Raw genomic sequence first — 20,492 nt, 5'->3', positions numbered from 1 at the left:
TACACAAGTGTCTCTTGAGCCTGCTGTGCCCAGTATAGAGTGCGATAAGAAGACGTTGGTACCGTCCGCATAGTTGCGATGGATATTGATTTCTTCACACCAACTTATAGCAAAAACTTCTGCTTGAAAGATGCTCGGAAAACGTCCCATTGGTATGGATAGTTTGGTATACGGTCCGCAATGCCTGCTCCAATGACTTCCGGTGTTTTCGAGTCGTCAGTGTACCACTGGATAGTGCTGCTCCTCAGTAGGAGGAATCACTCCACTCCGCCTTACTGCCGAGAGTAACTCTAAACTTCTTTGTGAAGTTTACCTTCTTCGTTTCTTGGAAGAAGGGCCAATGGTGTGTCTTTCCTTAAGGCCTTCATTTGTTGAGATGACACTATCTTCCCTTTGCCAAAACCCTATGCTGTCATGAGCAGCGTGGTATGTTTCGCTGTCTGTTTGATCACTAAATGCAGCGGTCCATCATGACTTTAAGTTGTGGACCAGAAGCGCAAGCGCTGGCGAGTCTTTGCAGCTTTGATAGTTAAAAGCTTACTGAAGACTCCGTAGCCCTCGATGCCCAAGCAACCGCTTCATAAATGACAATAGGGCTTACGATCATGGTATACAGCCACCTGATGATACCTGGTTTGCAGCCCAGGATCTACCGGCTAGGCGTCTGCATATCATGAGTGCCTTGGTGGCTTTTGACAATGTTAATTCCACGTGAGGCCTAGAAATTTCACCTCTTTAGACACCTCCAACTCCCTGCCATCAAGATTTGGTTGCCTCAAGCCCGAAAGAGATCTTCGCTTTGTAAAAGGGACGACGGTTGTTTTTTGACGGGTTGGTATTAAACCCTAAGACTTAAGCCCCTTTGGACTATTTCAGAGTGTTTTCAAAGCTACTTACGTACCTCGTATCCCGCCAATTTATATTTTCGACTATATTCCACTTTCCACCTCACCTGCGAACATATGTCTAATTTTATGACGACAAATTCGCTACTCGAATACTAGTGTTTGATCTGCAAAGTCGCGTATTTAATCGTGCCGCCTCACAGCTAATTTTGCTGCATTTTTGTTGCCTTTTGATGTCAGATAACATATATAACCTTTGCAACAATTGGGAGTTTACGAAAATGCGACGATAAAAACGAAATCCTATGAGCTTCGACACCGGCGACACACGCACATGCCAACAACTAAACGACAAACTAATCAGCGACGATATCTGTCACAAAAAAGTCAACGCCACACGGATATTTTACTACTCCACGCCTCATGGCGTTGGCTTTCTTTGTCTGTGAGGCGAAAGTGTCGTGTCGGGCCACACAAAGCACAGACAGACAAATTGCCGAAATTGTTCAGGCACCCTTCCATCAACAGAGCCGTAGTCGCCCACTCGGCAGAAGCGCAACACTCTTGTCTGCCAACAGGTGTGTTCCGAAGCGGTGGGGAAGGCGCACAGGCAAACACACGAACACAAAAACGTACGATTACATGCAATCGGCCGTCCCATTAGCGCAGCAGTGTGCTTGTCTATTACGTGTTATCTATCTCGATATGTAAGTGTTGTTGTGTGCGCCTGTGTGTGTGTTCTGTGAAGTTGCAAGCGCAGCAAGCATGCTGCCGTGTCCGCTGCGTATAAAAGCCGCAGCGCTTTTGCTGTTGATTCTCAGTCGTAGTCGACATTTAGGCGTTGAGCATTGTGCGCTTAACGGTAAACCGAAACATTGCTGTTCGAACGGAAGTTTAACAGTTAATTGCAACATTTTGATAAACTTTCAACTTGTTTGCAACAGTCTTTTTAAATACTTTAACCTCTTCGTGCGCGCTTTCAATTAAGTTTGGTGTGTTTATTGCTGTTATTGTTTTCGTGAGAAGCCCGTAGGTGGAGCGTGCTACAGCATGTGGCTATTAAAACGCGGCATTTAACAACAGCTCGGATTACTTGAAATTTCGAAAAAAAAAATTTGTTTCGTAATGTTGGCAACATTTATTTGTTGTAGTCGCTGGAGAGGCGTGGGCAACAGTTGCAGCCGCGGTATGTTTACATTGTGGCCGTTCAAGTGGACTCTGCTGTTGTTGCTCATGTTTCTCATTAACAAAGGTAAGTACGCGTAGCAGTGTATGTGTGTGTGCGTGTGTGTGTGTTGTGTATCCTTTCGTGGTGGTCCGGTTGTCGAGTGTGGCTTTTGGCGGCATCTAAAAAAATGTTATGCCAAACGGGGGAATATAAAGTAAAAAAGTGTGGCAAAAAAGACAGAGGAAAAAGTTTCCCCACCTTGAGGTGTTGGTAATATGATAGTAATTGCTCAAACATTTTTAATTATCACTTTTTAATAATTTCCCTTCCTTGCAGCAAAGTCGAATTTTAGCTGTGTTAATATCCCTTAATTGCTTGTCATTTTGTTCCTCCAAAAATTGGAAATTTCACACTTTTTCTTTTACTGTTTGTCGAGACATCGTTAAAAGTAAGTGAAACATTTAAAATTTTCTCGTAATCTGCTGTAGTGAGCTCCTTCTCTTAACATATGAATATAGACAATATCTGGCATTATGTAGAGGCGTATAACATTTATTCCAAATAAAATATAACAAAAAATTGAATAATCAAAATGTTTGCTTCCTAAGTTAGCACATTTTGAGAAATTTAGTGTCCGAACAGGGCTTTGGATTATCGCCAGAATGCCTTTGGCCTATGAGAATCGTCATTATTTTGTTGTAACTAAAGGGTGATTCATTTCGAGGTTCCTCACTTTTTCAAAGAAAAACACAGAAACTTCAAATTTAATGGGAATGTTTATTATCATTCGAAAGAACATTCGTTGGCATTTCTTTTTTTATCTCTCTCTTTCAAATGTTAGCCACGCTAACTTTTCAGAAAGTCCATCCATTGAGTACAATTTTCGATGACCCGTTCAAGCATTTCGATTGGTAACTAGCGAATGACTCGCGTCATGTTTTGCTCCAAGGCCTGAATCGAAGCGGGATTGTCCGCATAGACTTCTAAACTTCATATCCCCACCAGAAAAGGGAAGTGGCGTCGTTTTGTTGAAATCAAATGTCGTCGAGATCACGAGCTTCCATTTCAGGTATCAAATAGTCGGTTATTACGGCGTGATAATGGTCGCCATTGACGATTACGTTCTCACTGGCATAATTTTTGAAAAAATAGGGTGTGGTGATTCCACCGACGGATGAAATGACAGCTCTTGAATCTCTTCAGGTTGCTCTTTGTTCCAAATGCGGAAAATTTGCTTGTTTACATTCCAATTGAGCCAGAAATGAGTCGCATCGCTGAACAAAATTTGCCTCGAAGACGTCGGATCATCTTCTTGAAATTTTTAAAAGCCCATATAGCGTAGCGATATCGCTTGGGAAGGACGAGCGGCTTCAGCGCAAGCTGTATTTTGTACACTTTGAATTTAAGATCTCGACGGAAAATGCGCCAAGTCGTTCCATACCTCAGTCCAAGTTGCTTCGGTCCATGGTCTACGGCTGCTATATTTTCCTCACTGCGTAAATGAATTTTCGTAATAAAGTTGAACGGTTTGTAAAGGTTGTTCAGGCGTAATACTGAACAAAAATGACATGACAGCTTGGCACGACTCACGCGAGAACGTGGATCACGCGTTATATTGGTTTCAAACGATTCGTCTTGACATAACGCATCAAAAAGTCGAGAATCATTTAGCTTTAGCATCTGATAGTGACTTTGTTATGGATAGAAAACCATTTTGAGTGTATCTTCGGGGTTTTTCAAACAGGGTGGGTTTGCATTAGCTTCATTGAGAAAATTAAGAGCCATTTGTGGTAAAATATCTGTTATCTAAATTACTAGTCATAGAGGAGATTGCTTTGTTCTTCATATAAATAATGTCGGAGTGAGGCATTGAAAATGCTAAATAAAAATTGTCTGAAAACATTATTAGCAATACATAACAGGTCAATTGAAAAACACATAGACGACGCCATATGATTTTTAGTTAGCCTTTTTAGTAAGCCTTCTTAGTCTACAAGATGATTTTGGATGAGCGAGTTGATGTTTTGGAGCAGTGTTTGTGGAGATGTTTTTGCGTAGTAAACCAAGGTTTTACTTTATGGATCCATCATTTCACACCAAAGTCCAATTGACAGTCATCTGAGTGGATTCAGTGAAAACGTTGGCAAATATCTATGAATTGGGCTTCGAATTGCTACCGCATCCACAGTATTCTCCTGGTCTGACCCCAGTGACTATTTCCTTTCCTCAGACCTCAAAAGAATAATCGCTGGGAAGAATTTTTCGTGATCGCCAAAGCTGAGACCCATTTTAAAGCAAAGGACAAATGATACTATAATGGAACGAAATCTAGGAAACAAAATTTGGCATTCGAGTTCAGTCAACATATCTTTTCAGTACACATTACATAATTTCCACCGTGCTTAAACTGCATTTTGTCCCTTTCGATAGTAAAATAGTAAAAAAATGGCGAAAATGCCGCGAATGCTGTTTTCGATCTTCCATCTTCGATGGGGAACCAAACAACAACTGTTCCAAAAAATTTAAGAACATATTTTACAAACAAATCTTACTATATCAGCTGTTCAAATATACAATGGTTAAGCGGTTAAGTATGAAGTTGGCTGCAAAAAAATCCAAAAAGATCAACTGTTGTCATCAAACGAAATTACTTATTAAATGATAGAATAATACAGCCTATAAGAAATCGGAATCCTAATTTTGAAAAGAATGATGCAAGTTATTACTTTTCAATTTTCCCAGAATTTTTTTGAGTATAACGTATATTTTTTTAAAAGCTTTATATATTTGTAGACAATCTATGTACCCATATTGTGTAAAAATTCTCACATTTTATATGTATGTCACTTATTTGTGTAAGAGTGATGTCATTAGCTCCTCTAAAAATACAACTCCCATATGCTGAGTGGCAAATACTTACACACATATGGTATGTAAGAGAACACCTCAGGAGTTTTTATAACTTCATTGATTTGCTCGGTAATTTGCGATTTGATCTTACTTTAGCAAATTAAGTTCGTTTTTACGCTACTTCGATTATCGCTGGCCAACAACTGAAAAAAAAAACTGATTGAGGTGAGCGGTTCTTAATCGCTCACGTAGTCGGTCGTCATTAACGCTTTTTAGCGGAGTGGGTGTAAATTCCGCATTTTTTAGTAGGTATATATTACCAGAAATATAAATATATCGTTTTCAAATAATATAAATCCAATTCTAATGCGCTGGATAAGCAAACCATATTCGTTAATGCGAGGGAGCAAATTTTGTTCTGTAAGAACATGAGGAACCCATAAGTGGGCGAGTTAGGATATCTAATTACGATTACTGAGCGAGTTATTCAAATACGGTTGCAAAGAACTAAGCAGCATGCATCAGCTTCTTTGTAGAATATGGTCAGATGAAAGCATGCCCAACGATTGGAATTTAAGTAAGCTTTGCCCAATCCAGAAAAAGGGAGACCCCACAATTTGAGCCAATTGCCGTGGGATAAGCCTCCTAAACATCGCATATAAGGTTCTATCGAGCGCATTATGTGAAAGATTAAAGCCCACCGTCAACAAATTGATTGGACCTTATCAGTGTGTCTTCAGACCTGGAAAATCAACTACTGATCAGATATTCACCATGCGCCAAATCTTGGAAAAGACCCGTGAAAAGAGAATCGACACACACCACCTCTTCGTTGATTTTAAAGCCGCCTACGACAGCTCGAAAAGGAACTGTTTCTATCCCGTTATGTCTGAACTTGGTATCCTCGCAAGACTAATACGGCTGTGTATGCCGACGTTGAGCACTACTAAAAACTCTGTCAAGATCGGGAAGGACCTGTTCGAGCCGTTCGATACCAAACGAGGTTTCAGACAAAGCGACTCCCTATCCTGCGACTTCTTCAAACCTTCTTCTGGAGAAAGTAATTCGAGAGAACTTAATAGAGAAGGTACCATCTTCTATAAGAGTGTACAGCTGCTGGCGTACGTCGATGATATTGATATCATTGACCTAAACAACAGCGCTGTGAGTTCTGCTTTCTCCAGGCTGGACAAGGAAGCAAAGCAAATGGGTCTGCTTATGAACGAGGACAAGACGAAATTTGACTCGTGACTTAGCTCCCACGTCACTACTGACAGTCATAACTTCAAAGTCAAAGATAATTTCATAATTTCGTCTATCTTGGAATCAGCAACAACACCATAAATAATATCAGCCTTGAGTGGATTCACTCTTTCTAATAGGTGCTACTTTGGACTGAGTAGGGAATTGAAAAATGAAGTCTTCCCCCCACGAACAAAGACCGAACTGCACCCTCATCACTCCTTTTCTTCTATATAGCGCGGAGGCATGGGCAATGACATCATCTTATGAGTCGGCCTTAGGAGTTTTCGAGATAAAAGTTTTGCGGAAGATTTATGGTCCTTTGCGCATTTGCAACGTCGAGTACCGCAGTCGATGGAACGATGAGCTGTACGAGATATACGGCGACATTGACATAGTTCAGCGAATCAAGAGACAGCAGCTGTGCTGGCTAGGTCATGTTGTCCTGGCGCGCTGTAGTTAACTCGGCTATATCCGCGTAAGCGGTGTCCACGCCAGTAAAGAACAAAAAAAAATATTACAAGAGTGCACAAAAAAGTTTCAAAAGAAAATAAAATAAATTCACTCCTCTGGTCTTTTGTAAAAAACAGAATAAATTCTGAATAAAATGACATTATGGCAAGAAACTTAGAAGGTTAAATATAAAGAAACAAATATAGCAAAATTACGGTTATTTCGAAAATGTCGATTTTCAGCCATTTTTAACTTTTCCGAATCAAAAAAAAATAATAAAAATTTAGAAAAAAATTATTTTTATTTCATAGAAATAATACGGAAAGGGAAAGTGCTGGAAGATTTTCTCTCTAAACGACAAATCATTTAATTCAATGATTTGTTTGCTCTTATTCCCCCTCCCCCCCAAACCAGATTCCACCTTGATATATCCATTTTATCATTCTCAAAAGTTCACTAGCGCACCCCTTTTGATGCATGCAAGTGTCATGAGCTTAATAAGTTGCTCATACGCCCCGTTAGCCATTTATTTAAACGGATACTTATTCATTACTTATCAGCCTATTTATAAATACTCTCAAAACAAAAACGTTATCTGCTAAAAATGAATGAAAATTTCATGCGTAACAAAACAGTGCTACAACAACACTTACCGGTCTCTAGAGAACTTGCAATCATAGTAAACATTGTTAAATTTATGCTTTAATATTTTTTTGTGGTCGTTGACCATTTTTCATTGCATACTTGTATAAGTACTTATGTGTGTTGGTAAGTGTTAATTATTGGCGGGTAATTTGTTATTTTAATTATAAATTTCAGATTTTACGTGGATGTTAAGTTTGGCAGCGACATTGACAAATATTTGAAAGTATTAAGAGGTATACCTAGTGTAAAAAAAAACAGATTTTTTTTTATAAAAAAAAACATCTAAACTGATAGGTCATCGTATGCATAACTATACACAGAACATTCAGAAAATTGGTTCGTATTGTTTGTCTCAAGCAAATTTGAAAAAAAAACGTTTGACTATAAACCGATGGAGCTGCTTAAGCTGAGGGTTATACTTTAGAAGGATGTAAATTAAAAAATATTTGAATATCGATATGAAAAAATAATAATTTTTTAAGTTCCAATTTTTTTTTTAATTTCATACTGGGTGTGCCCCTTATAAATGTAAATTTTTATAGAGTGCCTCAGATACATACATACATATGTGTTTACTTCCGTGTTTATTCACTTAAATTGTTTTAATTAAAATTGGCGATCAACACAATCACACAAATGTATGTACATATGTATATTTTGGCTTGCATATGTACATATTGATTTCCACTTGTAAGTGAGCATATTTACATGTATGTACGTCTACAGCTCCAAATAAAATTTTTGAAATCATAAATGTGCATATGTGTGTAGCTCATATCTACATATTATGATAAAAGTTCGCATATACACACACACATAATAGCAGAGCATTTGTTAAAGAAACTATACAAATCGTATTCGCGACGACACACCAACACACTGACCTCATTTATCATAGAGAAACACATACAATTTATGGGAAAAAATCTCGGTAAAACAATGGGTCGAAAAATCGCGACACCTTATCAGCGAATGTCACACAAAATCAAACAAAACATTACTCACATCTAACTTGCCTTCAAATGCGCACATTTCGGTTGTTGCATAATTGAAAGGGAATATTCATTGCGAAGGGTTCACTTAAAAAATATGCAATTCAATTTTCACAATAAAAGTAATTAAGCGCACAATATATACAATGGTGCTGTAGGTATGGAGTCTAAACAATATATTATTACAAGCAATCGAAAATGAATTAACTTCAATTATCATATGCCTTCATAAAGACTTTATCGTCATGAACCACGAAAACAAAACAATTTTCTCGAACTTTCTGAAGGCCATCTCTTCTGGCGTTACTGTTGTTTTAGTTGCATATTTGACCGCCAATACAATGTGCTTTTCATTCACTGGGACCTACATATAAAGCGCACTGTTACCGAATGTGTAGGATCAATACGGATATGGTTGGAATTTAACTTTCTGTACCAGACAGTTTTGGATTAGCAAAATAACTAAGCTTCAGCATTTTTTATCAATTTTACGGAACGTCCAACCTTCGTTGTCATTTTGGCTGCCTACTGCGATAAATATACGACTTTAAATTCCGCCAGATATATTATACATCAAATGTCCAATAGTACTTTAAATGTTGATGGATCCCTAACAACAGCACACCAAGTTGAAATGGCATTGTCTCTGATTAAGTTCTCCCTCTATGATTTAGTTCAGGTCATAAGAGTGGAGTACTGGAAAATCTGTGAGATTAAATAATGTTTTTCTTAAATTAGAGACTTTGATCGGGCAACGCATTCGATATAAATCTGATTAATCATGGTAGACAAATATGGCAACTTGACTTCTAAGTTTAAATGACCAGTATTACCACTGAATTCAGTTGACAACAAAGGAGTGCTACATAATTTGCTTGGTCAAATTAACTTCAGGACCCCACGGAATGTCTCAAGATCTATGCTCTTTGAATGGCGCAAATTCTTGAATGCGTGATAGACTAGACTTCCCAAACCGTTCACATTTTCAACAATTCGGCAGACGCGATTCCATTGGAAATATAAAATTACAAGGAAACTCGTTAAATTTTTTCATGACAACAATTACCAGACAAATTTTTCGCCTCCTAAACAAATAGCTGCCAAACAAACACTAATTGACATATTGATAAAACTTAACGCGTCTAGTCCGGATCAAATTTGATGAGATGGTTTTTCAGTTTGAAACTCCATAGAATAGAGAATTTCGGTCTCCTCCTTCTTTAATCCACATCAGTTACAGATCTCGTGTTTCTTTTATAAAGGATCAGCCATTTCGAGGTTCCCTACGTTTTTAAAGAAAAAACTCAGAAACTTCACATTTAATGGGGAATGTTTTTTCTCATTCGAAAGAACATTCTTTGCCAATTATTTTTTTGGAGATTACCTCTTTAAAATGTTGGCGGCGCCTACGTCTTAGATGGTCCATCTGTTGAGTCCAATTTCAGATGACTCGTTCGAGCATTTCGACTGGTAACTGCCGAATGACACGCGTGATGTTTTGCTCCAAGGCCTGAATCGAAGCCAAAACGTGAAATTATCTGCTCACCGAAGTATTAACTCGATATATTCATTGATTGATGCGGTGTGTGGGAGTTACGTCATCTTGCTGAAATCAAATGTCGCCGATATCACGAGCTTCAATTTCAGACATTAAATAGTCGTTACCATGGCAGGATAACGGTCGCCATTGACGGTTATCTCATCATTTTTGAGGAAATATGGATCGATGATTCTACCGGCCTACAAACCACACCAAGCCGTTGTTTTTCTGGGTTTTCTGGATGCTTCACTTGAATCCCTTCTGGTGCTTTTCGTCTCAACTGAGGCAAATTTGCTTGTTTACATACTCAGTGAGCTAGGAATGGGCCCCACCGATGAACAAAATTTGGCTCGAAAACGTAGGATCTTCTTGGAAGAAGGGTGAAGCGATGTCGCTTAGGAAGATCGAACCTCGCCTCGTTGGGCCATATCATTTCCGAACCATGGTTTCGCCTGTAGTAAGATATATACATATAGATATACATATCTCGTTTAATTCATAAAATTTAAAAGAAAATTTCTCTTAAACGTTAAATTCAGTTATTTGTATTATATACTTTGTCTCCGCAGTGGCAGCGAAATGGCCACCTGACGCACCGCTGCGCTACTATCCCCAACACAGGCCTCGCCAATACTTTGACGACTTTGCAATTGACTCGCGAAATTTCGACAATGAAAACTCTATAGACGGAAACGGAAATGCCGTATTTGGCAAAACATTCGCAGATGAAATGACGTTGCGAGATTTATTGCAATCAAATGATATTGAAATTCCTGCCGAGGATAGACGTCAGCGGCAAATGCAATGGCTGGGCAGTTGGTTATTTGGGCAAAGGCGACCGGAAGCGATGCGAGCGCAACAACAAACAGGCGAGGCGAAAACGTCACAACAGCAGCAGCTGGCATATACACCAAGGTTACTAATTCCCTTAGAACCGGCACCAAAGCAACAACAAACACAGCAACAAAATGACTTTGACATACACGACGCAGATATTGTTGTCTACAAGAAGACACCCGAATTTGTGCCAGGTGAGGAGAAGAAACTTTCACCTGAAACGGATAAAAGTCAGAATGATGTCGTCGCGACTGACGCGCTGGAAGAAGGTGGGGAGAAACGTGACAAAACTATTGACACCTTAACGGATTATGATTATAAACTGGATATGACTGTAGATAATGGGCAGTATAAAATCGAACAACCGTTACGTTCCAAACGTATTTTATACGCGCGTAATATTGGGCTAGATTCTGGTTATATACCCTACACAGCATATCAGCACGAACGACAGCAAGAGCTTAACGAAGCAAAGAAATTGGCTTACAAGCGCAACAAAACCGGCAATATGGATCAACGGAATTTTCTGCCCTCCATTAGCGCTGGTGAGTCTAAGCAATTGATTATTTATATTATGAAATATATTGCATATATATTTAATGTATATTATTCTAAAATTTTAGGCGCCATGACCCATCTGGGCAACTTCTTTACGGATCTCTCGAAGAATGTGCGCCACAATGAGAAAGCCCAACCGTTAAACCATGAGGAGGCGAATTTGCTCGAAGGTCATCATCCCTTCCGACACGAGGCAAATGCGGGTTGGTACACAGAACTTGTTTATTACCCTTGTAGTTCTAGTAGATTTCAGGCTTTCTCTGTTTATATTTGCAGATTTATTGCATGCGATTCGCACTTATCGGCCCTCGCAGAAGATCCGCTCTTTGGTGGCGATGAATCCGCGCGGCTATCATGGTGCACAATTCATCGATCCCAATTACATGTGGGTGGGTTTGGGTAAATAGCGTTACGCGCGGCGGCGTTGTGGTAGCTGGCATTGTGCCATTGATCCGCCTTGTTGGCATGGAGTAAGAGAATGAGGTTCTCAAGTGCCCTGCTCTCCTTCTCATACACTCCACTCCGCATATTCCACCACACCCCACCACACCGCGTTTGAATAGTTACAACGAAACACCATGGATGCAAATATGTTAATTAGAATGAAGCAAATATGTCTGTGAATATGATTGGCTTAAGTCTTTTCCATCCCAGAGTTTTATATATTGAATATGTACCGATGTGTTGCATTCTTTTTGTTTTTGAATTCTTTTCGAAAAAATTCAGAGTCGAAAGTGTGTGTATGCTCCTTCTCCCCACCTAAAATTCAGCTCATTATAAATAATATCCTTAAAATGTGTGAATTTATTCGTAAACAAATATTCAAATGGTATATACATAGATACATATAAAGTAGCTGCAAATCGTGAAAAAATGTATAAAATTCACCTAAATTGTTATTTTTGAAGTGTAAAGTTGCAATGCAAATAAATGCGTTTAATATTCTAAAAAAAAAGAGGAAAATAATTTTTAGATAAGAGATTTGCAGGTGAGATGAAAAAATTTCCTTAAACTGGATTTTACTCACCACAAGTGATTCGAACTTGATTAGCATAAAAGGCCAAGGCGAGATTTGTAGGTGAGGTGAAAAATACTTTTAAATTACTTTAAATGGTTTTTACTCCCCACAAGTGATTTGATCTTAATTAGCATAAAAGTTAGATAAGAGGTTTGCAGGTGAGGTAAAATTAATTTTACTTACCACAAGTGAATCGATCTCGATTAGTATGACCGGCCAAAGTGTGATTTGCAGGTGTGGTGAAAAAAGTTTTTAGTTCATTAAAATGGATTTTACTCACCACAAGTGATTCGATCCCGATTAGCAGGAAAATTGAAGGTAAGATTTGCACGTGAGGTGAAATACATTTATAAATTTCTTAAAATTAATTTTACTTACCACAATCATTCGATCTCGATTAGAAGTGAAGTTGCCGAAGAGATTTGCAGGTGAGGTGAAAAACAGTTTTAAGTTCCCTAAAATGTATTTACTCACAACAATTTATTCGAGCTCGATTAGCATGTAAATTGAAGGTGAGATGTGTGTGAAAAATATTTTTATATTCCTTAAAATGGATTTTACTCAACACAAGTGATTCGATCTCGATTAATAGGAAAGTTGAAGGTGAGATTTGCAGGTGAGGTGTAAAACAAGAAAATTGGCAATGATGACGGATGACTAAAGAGGTTAGTGACAATTAAATGGTACATAGTTGAAAACGGCGAAATTCTGAGATGGAATCCTGGGCTGGGGTTACTCGTAGAATACTGACAATATTCAAATATTGCTAAATAATAAATAGTTTTTGGACACACGAGGTAAGTAAATCTTCCGAGATAATCGTAGGAGAGGGGTTTATAGGATCCACTATCAAAACTTTACGAAACTTGTCCTAGCTGCCATATAACTAATATGGGGACCGGTTGACTTTATACCGATTTAAAAAAAATCAAAGAGCACCTATTTCTGTTAGCGATATGTGGTATTGCCGAAAAATTGATAAAATCGAGTTAATACTCCCTTTCTCCCATATATATTTTTGGTTTTTGGTAGAGTTTATTATTATTTTATTTTCTGAAAATTTATCGCGATATGGTAACAAAAAAATTTAAAAGTTATCGACAAAAATACTAAAAAATCTCTGACCAAATTAATTAATATAATATAATTATATTTGCTTATTACATAAAAACCTTCAAAGAATTCACAAAAAAGTTCCACAAGCATAGTACAAACTCAGGTTTGTTTTCCTTTTCGATAAACTTATCTTCTCAGGCTCGATATATCGTAAATCGATATGTTTGGTGCATTTTCAAGGTCACTTTTCAGCAGGTAACCGCAACTGCATACTTTCATTATTTGTATGAATTCATTCATCTGAGTCGTGTTCGTGGAAATACATCTGCACTTTGCCCAGTTAAACAAATTTTAACAGCATATTTATTTAGTTTATTAAACTAATTAAAATAAGACAATAATAAATAAAGTGTATAAAAATTTATCAGTGCATGAAAGATATTTAAAATTCGAATAAACGTTTCATGCAAATTGAACCCGAGTGCTAAATATTTATTCGTCATCAGCTGTTATTTTGGCCGGAGATAAGTTTTCGTTTATAACTTGGCAGCACTCAATACAGTTTTAGAAAATTCATATTCCATTTTAAAGTAGCGCGCGATTTTAAAAATGGAAAATAATGGGGAAAGCGCTGATAAATTTATTCGGAAATCTGTAAATGAAGAAAATACTCCGAAAAACGACGAATCAGCAACTGAAATGGTGCATGAAATAATTAATGAAATTAGAGACGCTGCCGTGGCTGAGGCAGCTGAAGCTAATGCTGTGAAAGACAATTTAAATGCTGATGTAAGTGCACCATCTCCTGAAAACATGGAAGAGGACGATGATAATCCTTTAGCAAGCATATTCCTGGAACATCAGAAAGAATTACACGATTACCCATTCAGATTTAAAAAAAGTGAAAAGGGGTAAGTAAATATGTTTATCATTTTGCTACATTTGTATGTATTCATTGCTGCAATGTTATATTACTATACTATTATATTTTTTTTAGAAATATTCTGAGTATGCACCACATTTCTGAATGGTTCAATACGAAGTTCAGTCCCAATCTTAAGTTGTGCACTTTTAATTCACAATGCTCTATAATGGTGGTAGTTGCTGAAATGTAAGTAAACTTGATAAGACTTTTTGAATCTTTAACTTTGAATATGTTGTCTTGCAGTGGTTTAATATATATATTTGACTTGGTGAACAAAAGTTTCCGGAAATTGAGTGACGTGATATTTTTTCCCAGTGCAATAACGCCATGGGGACAACGAAGGAATCATTTTCTCATAGGAAATAGTAACGGCGAGATAGCGTTACTGGATTTAGGTACATGAAATTTGCTATTTTTATGTAATAATGCTATATAATCTTTCATTTACAGATAAATCAACTGTTACACAGACCCTTCTGATAACCAAATATTATGTAATGACAATATCATGCCCACCTCCATCAGTAAACCGGCAACATTTAGTGCTTGTGCATTGTGACTACGAAGTCATACTCTTTGATGTAGAGCAATTCGTGGCAACACGTCGTTTTCCGTTTAGAAAGAAAAAATTTCAACTAAAGTTTTCAGGATATTTCTCACAGTCAGATCATATTTTTAACTGTTTTAATGATGATACCGTACAAATATGGTCCGGTGCCACTATGAACACTATACGTGCAATAAATCCCATAAAAATGCGTGATCGCAAGTTGCGCATGGAAGGCGCTGGTGGCTTAGCAGCAGATTTTCTACTCTGTCAAGATTATAACGGCAGTGGTGGTGTTTTCAACGTTGATTGTAAGGTGTCAAATCACTCAAATGGCATGATTATTGGATATTGTTTTCATCCCAATATGAATTTGATTTGCCTTTCCACACGCGACGGTTACTTGTTGTTAATAGACACAATTACTTTTGACTTGAAACATATATGCCGGCTACAAGATTTCGTTATAAGACATTGCGTATTTCTGCTACATCCAAAGGAGATAATAATTTGCGGCGTAACTGATAGATCTGGCGAAGCAGTCGTCTTAAACTGCCTTCAAAAGGATATTAAATTGCGTATCCAATCAGAGAATGCGGCCAGACTTACAATCTCCAGTGATGCCAAATACTTAGTGATATTCAATAAAACTGGTGAGTTGGATGTTTGGTCCACTAGTCAAATCTACAATATACTAAAATCACAAGAAGAATGCCTGCGTCTGATAAAGTTGTCTTTTAGACAAAATAAACCGTTGCTACTAGGGCCATCACGCCACTGTAAATCTGCGCTAGTGGCAGCACAGGAGGAATGCCTAAATGAGGATATTAGAAACTTACTTAGTCGCGATCGCCTCTTGAGCATACTGCGTGAATTTCGTTGGTTCCCGTGTAAATATCGTGTGCTTATATGGTGTGCACTGCTGCAGTTGCCTTATAATCGCAATGAATTCTTTCAACTTTTAAAAATGGGCACTCCCCCAATCGTAAAGCAACGCGCTAAACAGTTACCAATGCGTGATGGCACGTTGAAAAATGCTCTGGTACGCATATGGTCTTGCCTGGCACATTGGTGTCCCGTTTTTGCGCATAGTAAATTCCTGCCACAACTCATATTCCCTTTTGTAAAATTGATGCCGCGCAATTCGCTTGTCGTCTTTGAGATTTGTGTCACACTGTTGACGAATCACTTTCAAATGTGGTTCGAACTGCATCCATTGGAGCCAAATAATTACTTGGGTATGTGTGAAAACCTATTGCAATCCCAATGTTCGGAGTTATGCAAATTTTATGCCAGTATGCATATAAATTCCGAACACTATGCTTGGTCACTACTGTCCTCTGTCTTCTCTGAGGTGTTTAGCCAAACTGAATGGCTTTACCTGTGGGATAATATTTTGTCGGCGCCACCATATTATCCAATTTTCATAGTTGTGGCATACAATTACGTGCAACGTCGAGTAATTATGCGTCTACCCGACAAGCCAACAATTTTGACTTTCTTTCATGAACAAAATCCGGTTGATGTGTGTGAGGTGATAAATTTAGCGAACTCTATTATGGAAAAATGCCCGAAGACATTACATCCCGAACGTTATATGCCCGAGTTACAGTGTATACCCAAGAAAGTATATCCGAAGTTTTTGAATTATCCACGTCAATGGCTGGCCAAACACGAGAAAGATATCGCCGCGGTACAAAGAGAAAAACAGTGTATTGACGCACGCATAAGGAAGCTGGAGCTGGAAGAGATGAAATTAATGGAGCGTCTGCAGAGTGGCCTGCGCAGAGAGGAACATGCAAAACAAGTGAAAAGTGAGTTTTTGTTGTGCGGAAAAAAGGTTATTTAAATTAATTTTATTTTGTGTATTTATAGAAATGGAAAAGCTCTATCGTGACTCGCTCAAACGTGAGGAGGAACGTTTAGCTTGTCAACGACAAATGTTGGCTGTGTATCAGAAAGAGCTGCGCAACCGCAAAGCCGAAGTTGCGGTACAGGTGCAGGAGTCGGAGCAGCGTCAAAGAGCATTAGCAATGGAAAAAGACCTCGAGTTATTAGTGCAGAGTATAGAATGTGAAGTGAGTGGTGAACTAACATTTTGTAAAAAACTTGTTATGCAGTTATAACGTATTGCATGTCTATTTAGCGCACGCGCAATGACGCTGATTTACGTATGGCTGAAGAGGAGTTGCGTAATGAAGAGATGGAGTTGTTTATGCAAAAATGTTTGACAACAACAGGTGCTACTTCCCTGCGTACTAAATATCATGAGGATTTACAAAGATTGTGCAATGAGCGTCACGCACTCAAGCAGCAAGTTATAGAAGTAAAAATATTTGTAAAAATTTTTTTTAGAAATCGGTTTTAAATATTTCCTCATAATTTTTATTTCCCCTTAGCTAACAAATATGCCGAAAGGAGCGTTAAGCCCACGCAATTCCAACAACAAATCACATTTAGATACTATAGAGGAGAAAATTGAGGAAATACAAAGAGAATTTAATGAAATACTCAACAATTAAGAATAAGCAATTTTTAGTGGCCTTAAAGGTTTGAGCATGCCTTCTTTCTTATGAGTAGTTTGTAGTTTAAAATTTTGAATTAATTATTTTAATTTTTATTTTTATTTACGTTTGTGCTATTATATTTTGTGCACAAATAATCAGGATTTAGTATTAGTTTATGCCACATTTTACTGTTTCACAATGTCAGGTGTGGAAGTCATACGAGAAATAGCGTCCAATCGAAGAGACTACTCCCCAAAAAGACCTGCTGTACAAAAAGTTATAAAAAAATACAACACCAAAAATTACCCTCCAAAAAACCAACAGTTGCCTGCTTCATACTTTTAGGCTAACGAACCAAATATTAATTTTTTAAACAATTCTTAGTTTATATTTAAACATAATTTATATTTAGTTTTATTTCATGTCAACTGATTTACATACGAAATCATATATAATTGAGTTTACTGCATAAATAATATAAATCAAATAATCGATAATAAATCATTAATAAATTATTATAATATATATAATTAATTGCTAAATAAGCACGTATTTATAACAAACGCACTTTGTGCTAATACAATCACATTTCTAAACTAGTTTCACTATTTTATATACGCCATTAAGTCACTTAATTAGCAGTTTAACACTCTGTGGAAGACTTGTAAGGCATTTTCCAGTTCGATAAACTTCAAACTTTTATTTCTTCTCTACACGATATGTTATGGGCTGCACCAGAGATGGTTGTCCGGCTGACGGCACAACCATTGTTGGTATATTCATTACCAAATGCAATGTTGAAGGTGGAATTTGCATTTGTGTCGGCATTGCTTGTAAAGCACCTGAAATTTTAAATGAAAATTCATTAATTTCACGGAGAAAAGAAGAAATATTGTTAACTTCGGTTGCACCGAAGCTATAATACATAATTTGATAAGCAGGTGCTTGGGGAAAAAACCTTTTACAGGACACAAAAAGGTAGAAAAAAACGCAACTCACCATTGGTTGCCTGCAATATTTGTTGCTGCTGTTGTTGTTGTTGACTTTTAGCCAGCTCCTGCTCTAGTTGCTTGATACGTGCGCGCAATTTTTCATTTTCCGCTTGTAGTTCACCGTTGCGGCGCCTCAAATCTTTATGTTCGTTACGCATCTTGTTGCGATAACGCGTTGCTGCCGCACGTCGACGTACCATACAATCTTCATCATACTTACAAGCACCGGTTGCTGAATTGCGCGCACGTCGTGTGCTACTAGTGGTTTTTGTCACCGGCGTTGCCGCCGCCGTGTGTGTTTTATTACCGTGGCTCAGTATAGCCTTTAGACGCTCCTTGATGGGTAGTTGCGAGGTGGGTGTAAGGCTGGCGCTACTAGGTTCATGTTGTGTCGGCGTAGGTAGTGATGCAACGGTAGCAGTCGCGCTGGTGGTAGTGGTAAGTGCTGCCGTTGTGGTGGTGGCGGAAGTTTTTGTGCTCAACGGTGGCAATTGTGTTGTTGCTTTTTTTGTGTTGGGAGTTGTTGGCGCTGGTGCTAATTTTGGCATTATGAAGGGCTTAACCGTCTGTATGGGTATTGCATTGGTCGCTAAGACACCCGCTGGTTTGGCTTCTAAATTACTGCTCAGTGTTTTGTTTGTATTGTTCTCGGGGAACGTCAATGTAATCAACTGTGGTTGTATGAACTGTATCGCTGTGGTGGGTAGTTGTATGTATGGCACTTGCACTTCAGGTGCTGCTGCTGGTTTTTCAGCGATTGTGCGATATTTATAAATTTTTCCATATCCCCCCGAAGATGTGGTCGAATTGTTTGAGTTCTGTCGTGATGTGCCGATTTTGTAAGCGTCCGTTGCCGCGTTAAGTATCTCATCCACGACGGGTACGTCCAGCGTTACCGTTGCCGAAGTGGGACTGTCTAGCGGTTTGCTGAGCATTTCACAGCTCTGTATCGCTTCCAGATGTGGATACACTTGTGGTGTGTGCAGTGAATCTTCATCGGCATGCATCTCCACTGAATCGAGTTGACGTATTGGTGTCTGTCCGTTGTGTTGTTCGCAGGCGCGTCGAAAAGTCTCCTCGAAGGGATTGACATGACGTAAATCTTCGAAGAGTCCCACTTCTTCACAATTGCGTATCAGGCGTGTTGGTGTCGGCGTCTGGTCGGCTGCATATAAATTTAATTATTTACGTAATTTTCAAACACAATGCACCATCAACTACTTACAGCCCGCAAAGAGATTCTCGGTTTTTTGGTCGTTTAAACTCAAATCTAACATCATGTCGTGCTTCTTCTCACGTTCACATTCGCTGCCACAGTCAAAAACCTTATCGGTAGACAATTCCATGTTCCTGCTGTTCGATGACGTCCCAATCCAGTTGCTTATTTTAGTATTTTTGTGAGGAATTTCCTGCACAATTTCACTTTTGTTATTATTCTTTTTTATTATACCTTCTCTTTTACATGGTTTTCTTGAAATAGTGTTGTCGCAAATTGAACAGCAATCATATGGTCATGTTTGTATCCGGTTTTTTTATTCTGAATAAATTTGGAATGAGTAATTGTTTTCATTTTTTGTAATGAAAAAGTGGTAGTAAATGAAATATGTATGTATGTGCCTTTTTGAAATGTGTGCTGCATATAATGAAATGTTTAAAGTACTGATTTGTCGTTAACACGTGTTACTTTGAAAATCGAACTTCAACATAACCTATAAAACACATTTGTATTAAAAATCTTGGTATTCAAAAGTGGTGGTAATTGAATAATGTCCCTGTGTGAGCTAAATCAGCATAACTGAAGAGTTGATAAAATTATTTTAATTAATATTTTCAATAAACCAATGCTCTTTTCACGGAAATTTTGAATTCCCTTGATCCCACAGCCTTTCTTCTGACTGAAAAATGTTTTTGGCTGTCAGGAAGATTTTCTGCTTAAATTATCTCGAATCTAAAAACCCAACAAATGTTTATTTCATAAAATGTATAAAATGGCGACTTCCTAAAAAGGAGATTTTTCTAAAAAAAAATCTACACCTAAAAATCGAAATCATTGTCGAAATATCTCATTATCTTCGTATTATTTCGATCGCGACATACATATGTATGTATATGTATGTATGTATGTACATATATTTAATAAGGTGTGAAAATTTCAAATCCATTTCGGAGAATTTCCCCTCACCGACTCCTGAAAAGCGAAAAAATCATTAATAGTATTCGCCGGATCAATTTGAAATTTTCGGATGATATTTGAATATAAATTGTTTATAAATTCTATTTACTATATGCAAAAAAATCGATTTCACAAGTGGTTATA

The 20,492-nt window shown here is 37.9% G+C and overlaps 3 protein-coding genes across 4 annotated transcripts; 2 read left to right on the top strand and 1 right to left on the bottom strand.

The window, feature by feature from the left end:
* Positions 1 to 1,677: 1,677 nt before the first annotated feature.
* LOC126756121 (uncharacterized) lies at positions 1,678 to 12,083 on the top strand. The gene is made up of 4 exons (XM_050468962.1): positions 1,678 to 2,097; positions 10,305 to 11,117; positions 11,196 to 11,333; positions 11,407 to 12,083. Exons 1-4 carry the CDS (start codon positions 1,971 to 1,973, stop codon positions 11,535 to 11,537), a joined length of 1,209 nt encoding a protein of 402 aa, XP_050324919.1. The 5' UTR covers positions 1,678 to 1,970; the 3' UTR covers positions 11,538 to 12,083.
* A 1,592-nt stretch (positions 12,084 to 13,675) lies between these two features.
* On the top strand, positions 13,676 to 17,452 carry LOC126755610 (TBC1 domain family member 31). 2 transcript variants are annotated; one of them, XM_050468309.1, is made up of 8 exons: positions 13,676 to 14,115; positions 14,202 to 14,315; positions 14,373 to 14,524; positions 14,580 to 16,490; positions 16,552 to 16,754; positions 16,823 to 17,002; positions 17,076 to 17,226; positions 17,343 to 17,452. In XM_050468309.1, exons 1-7 carry the CDS (start codon positions 13,814 to 13,816, stop codon positions 17,196 to 17,198), a joined length of 2,985 nt encoding a protein of 994 aa, XP_050324266.1. In that variant the 5' UTR covers positions 13,676 to 13,813; the 3' UTR covers positions 17,199 to 17,226; positions 17,343 to 17,452. The 2 variants fall into 2 exon arrangements, with proteins under 2 accessions (XP_050324266.1, XP_050324265.1); XM_050468308.1 differs by having other exon boundaries at positions 17,076 to 17,452.
* Positions 17,453 to 17,560: 108 nt separating this feature from the next.
* LOC126755611 (cyclic AMP-dependent transcription factor ATF-2) lies at positions 17,561 to 19,622 on the bottom strand. Its single transcript, XM_050468310.1, has 3 exons — positions 19,401 to 19,622; positions 18,183 to 19,340; positions 17,561 to 18,025 (listed from the first exon to the last, which is right to left on the bottom strand). Exons 1-3 carry the CDS (start codon positions 19,519 to 19,521, stop codon positions 17,883 to 17,885), a joined length of 1,422 nt encoding a protein of 473 aa, XP_050324267.1. The 5' UTR covers positions 19,522 to 19,622; the 3' UTR covers positions 17,561 to 17,882.
* Positions 19,623 to 20,492: the final 870 nt, after the last annotated feature.

This window comes from Bactrocera neohumeralis, chromosome 4, assembly GCF_024586455.1.
Source record: "Bactrocera neohumeralis isolate Rockhampton chromosome 4, APGP_CSIRO_Bneo_wtdbg2-racon-allhic-juicebox.fasta_v2, whole genome shotgun sequence".
Classification (NCBI taxonomy): Eukaryota; Metazoa; Arthropoda; class Insecta; order Diptera; family Tephritidae; genus Bactrocera; species Bactrocera neohumeralis.
The sequence above is the reverse complement of the archived record's forward strand: the minus strand, read 5'-3'. Positions and strand labels throughout refer to the sequence as shown.